Below are 11,754 nucleotides of genomic sequence, written 5' to 3'. Positions count from 1 at the left end.
CCAAAATATGAAAAAAAGTCATACTATAGCATGTCGTCCAAAATATGAAAAAAAGTCATACTCTATATAGCATGTCGTCCAAAATATGAAAAAAAAAGTCATACCATAGCATGTCGTCAAAAATATGAAAAAAAAGTCATACTATAGCATGTCGTCAAAAATATGAAAAAAAAGTCATACTATAGCATGTCATCCAAAATATGAAAAAAAAAATGCACACAGTATGTCACAGTAGACATATTGTATGTCTTCCAAAATGTCAAAAATATCTTGGTATGGCAAGTGGACCAAAATGTCCAAACAAATGATCAGTTTATATTGTATGTTGTGTTGTGTGTGAACAGAGGAGGATCCAAGAAGACACCGAAGCAGGAATTTTTCTTAAAAGGAGAACATAATGAACACATCCTCGTCTCTATAATGCGGTAAAAATATATATTTTCTCAGTATTGAGGGGGGGGGGATACGACTTCCCCCAATAATTCTGTGGCTACGCCCATGATGGAAGTTGATAAAAAAAAACATTATTCACCATTTTGTAACAGTAATTTGTGAGCTCGGTTGATGAGGAGGTTGGCTGGTCTGAATCCAGCTCAAATGAGCCTGATAGCGTTTCCGTTACTTCTCTGCCGATTAAATCACGTTTGCCGGTAAGTTTAAGGAACGACAGACTGTCACCTGTGATTGAGCCTGGTCAGGCGTCACTCAAAAATTAGTCAGCCAATCAGAGGAGATGCTCATTAATATTAATGAGCCGTAGGAACACCGACTAAAAACAGCTTGTTCTCAAAAGAGCTCCACTGAGAGGCTTTAGAGAGGAAGTGTGAAACGGTACCGAGATGGTTTTTGACACTGAAAACCCCCCAAAAAATATCTTCACGAGGATGTCGGCGCTATAAATAAATCCACCAGCAACGTTACAATATGGGACAGACGTAAACATTTCTGTCCTTGCTTGCCTGCTTGTTGGATGAAGTCAGTGGAGATCACAGATATGGACTCAAATAACTGACAGAAAGACCAGCGGCCCCTTCACTTATAATTTTAGTGGTTCACAGTCATTTTTAAAAGTTGTCTGAGAACAAGAACACTGTAAATACATGAAGACACTGGTGATACAGTTTGGTGAAAAAGAGTGACGAGAGGAAAAGCACAAGGCAAGACAGAAGGACTGAAGAGCTGCAGAAGTCCAGAGCCCCCCCCCACCCCCCCACCCTACAACCACAAATCTTACAGTGCTTCTGGCTTCTGATTGTTGAAGCTGCGTCATGTCACAGTAGCTCCTGTAGCAAGTTCGAAAATACAAAAATTGTCTTTTTCTTTTCAAATGTTGCCAGTTATGAGTGTTATTTTGTCTTAAGAGCAACAGTGGATCTGATTCTTCACAGAAAACAAAGATGTCTTTGATTAAAGCAGAGACGGGCGTAAAGCAGGCGTTCAGGCCCTTCAGTGGTCAACCACAGGTCTGTTGTCAAGCAACGACGACTAGAAACAGACGGCATGATGTTCAAAATGATCATTATTAAACAGATATAGACAATTGATCAGTTTCTATTCATTTTAACCGAGATAAAACTACTTTAACGTTAGCGTTTCCTGACCAATGCGGACAAGGTGACCGTTTTATCTATTGGTGACAACGCTGCCTTTAATCGGAGTTCATTCACGGCATTAATCCAACGGTGGAAATGTTCTTAAAATATTTGTAGAAACAATCTGCAGGTAAAACAGAGAAAGTCTGATTTTGCTGAATCAATCAAGCGACTTAACACAAATATCAAAATGATATTATTCGTGTAACAAAATCTATATCGTCTCTTTTTATACAGCGTATTATTTTTTGCTGACCGAGCTATATTTAGTTCCAGAACAGGTGATCAACAGGTAAATTAAACAGCAGGTATTTTGATTACAAAAACAATTTTTTTTTTTTTTTTTTTTTGCTTTTCTTTAACATAAGAGTAGTTTTAAAATGGATCTTTCTGGTCAGACAGAACAACACGTTTAAAGATGGCCCGAGGGAAATTAGACCATTTTACTGCATCAACCCAATAATTAACTGGTTAGATTATCAGCGGATTAAATCGATAATGGCAATTTTGCAGCTGCAGTTTGAAGCATGTGCGAAGAGGAAAGTCGTCATCAATGGCCTTTAAGTTTAAGAAAACATCCACACACAAGCCAAAGCATGAACTCGGGGGGGGGGGGGGGGATTATTATTGACAATGAAATTCCAATATAAGATTGTAAAAGTTGTAACCAGGATAGAGTTATGCTTCTGGTAAGTTTCTGCTATGACTATATCATACACACACAGCATCCACTTTTTTCCTTTAATAAAATGAAATTGCTAAAATGTTAAAAAAAAAAAAAAAAAGTCAGATGTAGCCTTGACACTGAAACTATGGTGAACAGTATGATGCCTATAATGACTTCGAAAAGCTCTTTACGCTGACAGTTTTTTGCCGAGAATCGCGCGGGGAAATAGGCTTCGCGTCAAATCTGGAGTTCGCGTGCGGCTACGGAGACCTCGAGGCGCCGAAAATGGAAAGCGAGAGGTTCTTGCGAGCGTCACACACAAGGCGAGGTGAGCCGAGTCGGCGTTACCGTCGGACTCCGGCTCTCTCGTCTAAAAAACAAACAAAAAAACAACAAAACAAAAAAAACATCTGCAGTTCGCGCATCTTCCCGTTCCTCTCTGGCTGTTCGATATACGGCGGCAACAAATCCCGCAAGTCTAGTCTACGGCTTTAACTTTTAAAGATTGGGAGAGTTCACCTTGAAACGGCGCACAGTGTCAAAGATTCGCCGGTGAGCGATCAGAGGATCCCGCTCTCAAGTCTCCGCCGACCGTTCCTGCGAAGCAAACCCCCCGTCGGTCCCGTGAGCTCGTTTTTTTTTTGTTGGTTTTTGTTGTTGTTGTTGTTGTTTTTTTGCGTGCAAAGCGGCGACGATTCATTGCGTCTGAAAGTCTTGCTGGGCTTCGCCTCCGGCTCCGGCTCCGGCTCCGGCGCTGCTGGGGGTCCAGGTGTTGGAGGGGCCACCGCAGGAGCCGCCAGGCTGAGCGGGAACCTCCCCCGGGTCCGCGGGCTCCTGCTGAGGAGGCCGGCGAGGCAGACGGGAGCCGTGCATGACGTGGGCGTCCAACATCTCCAGCAGCAGGTCGTACAAAGGCACCACGTTCTTCATCTTCATGCAGTGGAGGTGATCCATGCCTTTGTTGCTGCACACGGGAAAATACAAGACAAGAGTTGGTGGTTTTTTTTTTTTTTTTTCTCCGATACGCGGGCGAAGGACGGAGGGCGTCCCGGTACCTGACGTGGCGGACATGCGAGAGCAGCATGAGCAGGTGGGCGAGGCGGGTGTACTGCTGGCGGAAGGTGAGGCCGGTTTTGGCGATGGCCCACACCAGAGCGTCCGTCACGGCGTCCAGGAGGCGCAGCAGCTTGGAGCGACTCTGCGGCTCCTCGCTGCCCTCCGACGAGCTGAGGCACATGTCTGGTAACGCAGAAGAGGAAAACGTGTTCGTGCACAAACAAGATGGAGGTGGGGAGGAGAGAGGGGGTTGTTGTTGTTGTTTTTTGCTTCGGTGTCGATGACAAGTCAACTGCGGTTTTGAGTATTATTATTCCCCCCCTCCCCCCACCCCGTCTACGTCGCCAAAATCTTTCTCCAAATCCAAAGAGAATCAGAAATGTCGCCTCGCACCGCACTTAAGTGCCATTTTTATGCAACGGCGAGTAAACATCTGCGTTGTCGAGTTTCTCCGGTCGCAGGTTTCGTGCATCTTTCTCTCAACCGCCTGGCTGACGTTTTGAGTTTAACCACATTTACGGTCACGTTTCAACAAAATTCCCCTCGAACGACGACCATAAAAAAAAATTGAAAAAAAAAGAAAAAAAAAAGAACATTTTTGATGCGGTGATAAATAAATACCGACCTGAGCGCTCGCACATAAAAAAAAAAAAAAAAACACCGCTGCAGTTCAGCGGTGCGAGCATTTTTATGATTACATTTTTTTTTTTTATATCTATTCATCAACAGCGGATCGTTTATTCTTCTTTCGCCGCGTCCACTCGTAAATGTTTATGACGCAAATGGACCGATCAAGACTTTTATGTCGTTGCGTCAGTAACGTCTATGCCTTCTTTGTTTCTAACTTTTGAGAATGAAGCAAACCGAATTAAGTGGCGGGGGGGGTTTTCACCATTTAACTTAATCAGGACCTCAAACACTCGACCGAGGTTTCATTGACTGGAGACACGTGCTCTTTATTTCACCGAGTTTACGTCCGCACACAGACAGACAGACAAGACAGACAGACAAGACAGACAAGACAGACAAGACAGACAGACAAGACAGACGTGCTCACTCACTGGAGTTAAGGAGGATCATGGCCTTGAGGCAGACGTACTCCTCCCTCTGCAGCTTGAGCTCTCTCACCCTGGACGTGGCAGCTACCAGCATGTCAAAGATGTCCGCAAATCCCTGGACACAGCTCCCCTCTTCTCTGCCATTAAAAAACACACACACACACACACACACACACACAAGCAGTCATTCATCACAAACGAGTCCCGATTTTCACCCAATCAAATAAGGCAGAGATGAAAAGACATTTTGAATTCTTCCGTATTAAAAAAGAAAAAAGGAAGCAGGGCCCTTTAATCGTGGCCGACGTGAGGTGATACCTGCTCAGGCTGAGGTCAGGGGAGAAGATGAGTTTCCCCGGGTGGTCCACCGACCTCCACATCAGCCCCATCATCAGCACCTCCAGCCAGCAGCACTCCAGCAGGTGCACCTGGTCCAAGAGACTGAGCTCGACGAACCCTGAGCAAAGGACAAACAGAGACGCGGGCAATTCGTGGCGAGAAGTCGTGTTCAGTCTTACAAAACAGAACGCATAACAATTGTTGTATCACAGCTCATTGACAAACTCCATCAACGCCAAACAGTTTTATAGCACAGAGGAGACCGTCAGCGAGTCTCGCCAAGACTTAGTCACCAACTCTGCTCTGAAGGAACGTTCAAAAGGAAGAGACGCATCAAATAGATCATTAATTCATCCCGAGGTTGTTTTTTTTTTAAAAGACGTTTTGCATAATTTCAAAGTAAAAAAAAAAAAAAAAAATGCGTTACGCAATCTGCTTCAGACTCCTTTTCGTCTCTTTCAATGTTGCTCATAGGATTTGGTTTCGAAAAGGCCAAAGACACGCAGACTCAAACAAAAACTATTATTAGCAGCTGCAGTATTTGTTTGCAGCAACAGGGAGGAAGATTCTCGAGGAACTGAGGACGCGTGTTCAAAACTGCTGCAATTTCCCGTAATATCTTGTGTTTGCAGTTTGAATGCGACACCGAGCAAAAGCTCACCTGTGACTCGAATGTAATGAAGAAGTCCTTTTGACATTTTGGGAAACATAATTAGTTGTTTTTTTTTTTTTTTGCAGAGATTTAGATGAGAGGTTTGATACTGCTGTCTGAGTGGCGACCTTTTAACAAAACGGTTGAAAAATCAGTCAAAACTTTGTTTAAAAAGAAGAAATAATGGAAGCTTTTGAAACAGGCCGCGGGAGAGCCTGACACACACACACACACACACACACACACACACACACACACACACACACACACACACACACACACACACACACACACACACACACACACCTGGAATCTTCTTGGCCCAGCTGATCATGTGAACGAGCTCCTTGTCCGCCAGGTTGGTGAGCGACATCATGACGTTCGCTTCGGTCAGCGGCCTCTTCACGTCCCTCATGAGGTAGATCTCCGGCGGCTCCGCCTCCACGAGCCGCGCGATCAGCTGTTCCGGGGTGAGCGCGGGCGGCTGCGGCGGCTCGTTCAACGAACCCTCCTCCGCCGGTCCGGCTACCGCCTTCGGGGCGATCGCCCTGCTGTGCGAGGACAGGCGGGTCACTCGCCTCGTCGGCGGGTTCCTGCAGGTCCCGCGCTCCTTACGGATGCCTGAGGAAAAGAAAACAATCGGTAAAGTACAGCAGATGTTTTTACTCGCTCCGGAAAAGACTTTGCGGCATTAACACAAACGCGGAAACCCGGCGAGTTCTCGTCAGCACCACTTCTGCAAGTGTCTTGTGTTTCAAATAAATGGGCCAGACGTGACCGTTCAAACAGGCCGGGAGGGTTTAGCGCCGGGCGGTTCCTGATTTTTAACCACCACAAAAAAAACAAAAAACAATCAATCTGGGCCAACCGCAATCCTTAACAGCTAACAGCAGTCACCTCGAACAGATTCATGTTTACATGGAAATGATTAACTGATGAAGAACAGAATACACAAAGAATAAACAAACAATATTGTTGCTCGACTAACGTTACGAACAAGATCCACCGTCCGTCTGACCAGAATCTGATTTGTATGCTATTTTATTCCGCCTCGCTTTCAGGATTCCAGTTTTCCACTTCTCTCTTCGCACACCTCCAGCCAGACTTGAACTTTTAACACGACCAAAATATGCAGCGGAGGTTTGTACTCGCTCGCCTCATTTCCTCCAGCGCACGGAGGATGTTTATGCATCGCCGTGAGCATATTTGTTTGGCGCAACGGCATAATGCGTCTGTATTTTCCGAGCCTTTTCTCTCCGAGCGCGCGCGATTCTGTTGCTTCGTGAGTCCCGATGCAAATATCTTCCCGCTATTCAGTTCGAATGAAAAATGATCCCAACTCTTTTTCCCAGTTTTGTGCGGCTTTAATTGTCCCGATTTTGTTCTGCAGTTCAGGATAATAAAAAAAAAAAAAAAAAAATGAATGAAACGTCCAACGATCGGAACGGCGCGTTGCAAAAGAGAGGTTAAAAGCGTCTTGGAAAATACGACGACTTCCGGTGGGAACCGACGGGTGAAAACCGCCGGACACGCGCATTTAAGGGGAGAAAGTCACACTAACCACATTTAGTCATCCCGACTTCATAGCATTTGCGAAGGCGACACGCCTGGCAGCTCTTGCGGCGGTTCTTGTCTATAGTGCATTGATTGGTTGCCGGGCAGATGTAGTCATTGTGTCCTGAAAACAGAGAAGAGGTAAACACAAAGATGAAGAGAGACAAATGTCATCTGAAGGCAGCTGAACTTGACCTTTAACCTTCCATTCAATAGTATAAATAAATAATAATAAAAAAAAAAAAAAGAACACAAATCCACGGGGGCGCCAGAGCCTTTTTGATACTATGACCGGAAAGATAAAAAAAAAAAGATATCAAAGGCTGCAGCGCTGCACTGACGACCCAACAGACTTCCAGACTGAAAGATAAATTCCACGTGTGTTTACCTCCGGCTGAAGGACAATAATGACACACTCTTTTTTGGATCGATAAGACGCCCTCTCGCCTGCTTATTGTCCCGTAAACAGGCCGTCCCGTAAGGGCTTAGTCGGCAAGTGCAGAAACTTTACGTTCAGACGCCCGAGATCCAGTCAAAGTAAAGGGTAGACGGCCAAAACTCAAAACTCGCGAATTAAAAATAATCAGAAAAGGAGATTTGCTTTGCTTTGCACGAGCGCATGTTGGGGTACAACTCTGACCTTCGGGCGGCGAGAGATAAAACATCGGGGAGTCACCGAAGTCAAGAAGATGAATCCTCTGGCGACCGCGAACGTCTCTACAAAACTGAATGGCAATTTATCCCCACAGTTTTTTTTTAGATATTTCCGCCTGAACCGAAGTGGCGGGTCGACAAGGCTGACGTGGCAAATTTATGCGGTGCAGTAAAACTGTATTTAAAAAAAAAAAAAAAATGTAAAAACAAATGGAGTCAACCGACAGTCGCCACCAAAAGCTTCGGCAAACCGATATTCCAGCGACTGTAACCGGCTCTCGTTTTCCAACCGTACGCGCGAAGATCTGGTGTCTCACCTTGGATGCTCCTCTTGAAGAAGGCCTTGCACCCCTCGCACGACCAGACTCCATAGTGGTAGCCCGAAGCATAGTCATGGCACACGGCGCAGAAGTGGAGGTCTGCCTTACCGCCCGATGACGCCGCGCCGTCCTCGCTCTCCTGGGGACGCCTCTTCACGCTCTTACTAACAGATATGTCCGAGTCGCCGCGTCTTCCCGTGACAAAAAAAAAACAAAAACAAACAAAAACAAACAAAACATGCGGGATAAGCAATCTGCTCTCACCGGTGAATGAAATGTTCTGCGTGGGAATTAAATCAGCGCCTAATCGTTTAGCGTGGTTATTTCGGCTTAGCGTTGCCTTTTTGCGAAGCAGTTGAAACGTTGCGAGAGACGGAAGACAAGTTGGGGAAAAAGCGCAAATTCATAATATTGAAGCGAAATCACGACGAGCAAAAACCCGCGTGTTTTCATCGTTATGTTTTGACGGGCGGTGGCAGGTGGCTTTAACGCGGGCCGTTATTTACTGACATTTTGAAACCTCTCAAGAAGAATTCATCGTGAAAGCAAATGACAGGCAAATCTATTATTAAAAGAACGTGAAGCTGCCGATTAGTGAGCCGGGGTGTTAAAACAGCATGCCAGAGTCAGGGGGCGACGGCCGCCGTCCTACCTGGTCGTTAAGACACTGTCCCAGGGACTCTGGATTGGCTGACCGTGCTGGGGTCGGGCCTGGGAGCGGTGCAGAGGGATGGGCGGGCCCATGTGGGCGTGGCTGGGCCAAAACAAAGAGGCGCCGAGCGACTGATGGACAGAGGGACAGTCCGAGATGCTGGGACCGGCGTAGCTGAAGATAGTCGGGCTGTAGAACGGCAAGGCGGTGAAGTCGTGGCCGGGGTCGGCGTACGGGGACGGGATGCAGATGGGCTGGCTGGTTTCAAGGGACAGGCCGGGAGAGGGGCAGCTGATGATCGGGGAGAGGACGCGGCCGCCCACTCGGCTGGAGTCCACCTCCTGGAGCTGCAGGAGGGGCTGGTGCTTCTCCGGAGAGGAGGAGGAGGAGGAGGAGGAGGCGGCGGCCATCGCAACAACAGGAAACGTCTCGGCGGTCAGTGGGATTACCACACCATCGACGTAGAGGGAGGGAGCCTAAGACGCAGTCATCTCTTTCCCCCCCCTCCCTCCCTCCTCCCCCGGTGTCGACGTGCTGGAGTTTTGGGGAAAAAAATAAAAAATAAAAAAAAAGAGCGGCGGGCAGCAGATCCACCTCCCACGGGCCGGGAGAGCTCGATGTCGCTCACGAGCTCACATGGCGAAGCGTCGGCACCGGCGGACGCGTCGGACCGGACGCGCTTCCCTCTCGTTCCGACGCCGCCCGGCGCGACGGGGAATTCTCGCGAAGCGATCCGGAAGACGGCGAGCCCGCGGGGGAGAGGAGTCGGAGCGGGGAGGAAGTTCAGCAATCCGTCTCGGTCCAGCCATGAGCCTCACATCGCTCAGTGTCAGCGGAGCTCGCCACCTGGAAGAACACATGAAAAACTGAAAGGCCGGGGGTGAAACGCGATGTTCGATTTTTTTTTTTTTTTTTAATGTGATTTTTGGCTCCATTTCAAACAGTCTAGAGTCTAAAGTGCGCGACACTCGCGCGTTTAGGAAATGTCCAAATCCATTTGTGCTGGTTTAACATCAGATAATCTGAGCGCAGGTTGAAACACGCGGTTCCAAAGGGGGTTCCTGCTTTAATTCATCACAGGTCAGGTTTCGGGGCGTGACGTGAAATAAACCAATCGGAGCGTCCCCGCCTTTAAAAACAAAATTAATAAAATTTAAAGTAAGCAAATTCCATTTAAGATCACCAAGTGGGCAGAATAACCTCATAAATATATCAAAATTTAAAAATCCCTTCTTTCCTCTCAATGATTATTTATACAGAACACACACAATCAAGTTGCTGAGTGAAACTTCAGGCTCCCGGTTGCCAGAAAATATTATCGTTGCGAAGGGAGACGCTCTTCTCCCTTCGTGAGGAGTGCAGTTTGCAAAAACGACGAGAGGAAATAGAGATGAGGATTTACGACGTCCCGCGGGCAGCCGGTGGATCGATACGCGCGGCGGCGGCCGCCGTGCAGTCGGAAGACGTGTTGGTTTAGTCTTTGGACATGTGACGGAGTTAATCATTCCTGGGTGGCGGGAGTCTGTCAGAGTTGGTACACGGTGTCTCTTACCTTTATGGCATCGAGCCCGCCGCTGTAAATTATTACTCGTCCAGAAGAAGAAGAAGAAGAAGAAGAAGAAAAAAAGAAGAAGAAAAAAAAAAGGGCTCCATTAATTAATCTTGCCGAATAGCTGAGAGAAGCTTTTGGTTTGGCCGGCCAACAAAACTCCATAATCTGTAGGAGTGTCCGCGAGTCTTGTGCTGTGAAATGAGCGCTGCTGTAAAATTGCCAGTAATTATACCCGCACCGCTGCGACGAGTCCAAGTGGCCGTTAATTATATTGGAAACTGAAAATCGACATCGCCCCGATACGATATTAAAACGTAACAAGAGTAATGACTCCCGCAGCTGTGAAAACACAAGAACGGAGCCATTTGAACAAGACTTCCAAATCATCAACAAACATTCAAGCGTAAGAAAAAAAAAATAATAATTAGTCTCGTTTTTGTCAGATATATTAACGAGAAGCATTATACTGTGTTGTTATATTTTGTAGATGTTTGTATTTCTGCATGCTTAATAAAAAAAAATAGAAAAAAAAAACAACAAACGCCACTTTAGATGTTCTGCAGGAAAAAAAAGAAAAGGAAAAAAAAAAGACAGGGAAGCGGTTGTAACCACAACCTTTGACTCACTGAAGAGGTGTGGACACATCGCGGGTCGGCCGGTCCTGAGAGGGCAGATTCACGTCGTCCGCGCTCCGATTTTTACCCAATTTCACACTTCTTATTTATACTTTCAGGAGAAATTCTGTTCTGCAAACAGACCAAATTTACTTTGTGCCTATTTACGAAACACAGATTTCTATCTTCTTCGCGTCTCAGACACACCGGCCTTCATTTAAAAAAAAACAAAAAAAAAAAACGGCAGCAACAGTTTGTGGAATATTTTAACGACCTTTGGCTCACAACGCCGAGTGCGCGTTGGCAGAGGGAGGGCAGCTTCACCCGTGTAACTTCTTGGAGTTTATCATCTCTGTCCTGACGTCAAACTGATTAAATGTCCGGTGTCTCGGGGAGTTTGAGCAACTCTCCGTTTGAAGTTTAATTAAACGGCTCGCCAGCTCATCTGTTTCTACTCGAAACACGAGGGGGGGCGGAGGGGGGGGGGGGAGGATTGACGATTAAAAGTATTAAGAGCGCATCATAAAAACTTCAGCTGCGACGTCATGAACGATATTCGAGGAGCTTCGAATCCGATGACGCGCCCGTCCTCTTCGAACGTCTCACGGCTTTCACAGAGCGTCCGGCGACCTTCCCCCCCCCCCCCCCCCCCCGCGGCCGACGGCCCTCCTCCCAAAACGCGCCGGTCGCCTCGGGTGGGTTGGGGGGTGGGGGGGGGGGCAAGAGAAGAAGCTCGTGAACCGGGCTCTCGCTTCTCCGATAACAATTTCGGGGCTGAAAAGCAGATGTCGGAAGAAGGCTCTTTTGCTCCCTTTTGAAACTCTTGACCTCTTGACCTCGGCCTTCGAACCCCCTCGCCGTCACGCCGTCCGGGAGCTGGCAGGCTCCGCCGTGGGAGAAAACCTCCCCGCTCCTCCGTCCGGCCGCAGCTGACGTCGGGAGACGACGGCCCGGCCCGGTCCGGCCCGGCCCCGGGACGTCCGACGCGGCGGTTTCGGGAAATGTTACTCGAGGACGTCGGCGGCCGCGTCGGCGTCTCCCCGC

The 11,754-nt window shown here is 47.5% G+C and overlaps 1 protein-coding gene across 1 annotated transcript; it reads right to left on the bottom strand.

Annotated features, from left to right (window-relative positions):
* Positions 1–2,656: 2,656 nt before the first annotated feature.
* Positions 2,657–9,014, bottom strand: esr2a (estrogen receptor 2a). The gene is made up of 8 exons (XM_069722349.1): positions 8,545–9,014; positions 7,890–8,083; positions 6,926–7,042; positions 5,671–5,985; positions 4,692–4,830; positions 4,377–4,510; positions 3,315–3,498; positions 2,657–3,223 (listed from the first exon to the last, which is right to left on the bottom strand). Exons 1-8 carry the CDS (start codon positions 8,952–8,954, stop codon positions 2,956–2,958), a joined length of 1,761 nt encoding a protein of 586 aa, XP_069578450.1. The 5' UTR covers positions 8,955–9,014; the 3' UTR covers positions 2,657–2,955.
* Between the last annotated feature and the right edge of the window lie 2,740 nt (positions 9,015–11,754).

The sequence above is a fragment of the Brachyistius frenatus genome, unplaced genomic scaffold (genome assembly GCF_029030835.1).
Source record: "Brachyistius frenatus isolate BFR_SWC_R1_liver_20210118 unplaced genomic scaffold, ASM2903083v1 Contig_286, whole genome shotgun sequence".
NCBI lineage: Eukaryota > Metazoa > Chordata > Actinopteri > Embiotocidae > Brachyistius > Brachyistius frenatus.
Note: the sequence above shows the minus strand (reverse complement) of the source record. Positions and strands in the feature narration are given on the sequence as shown.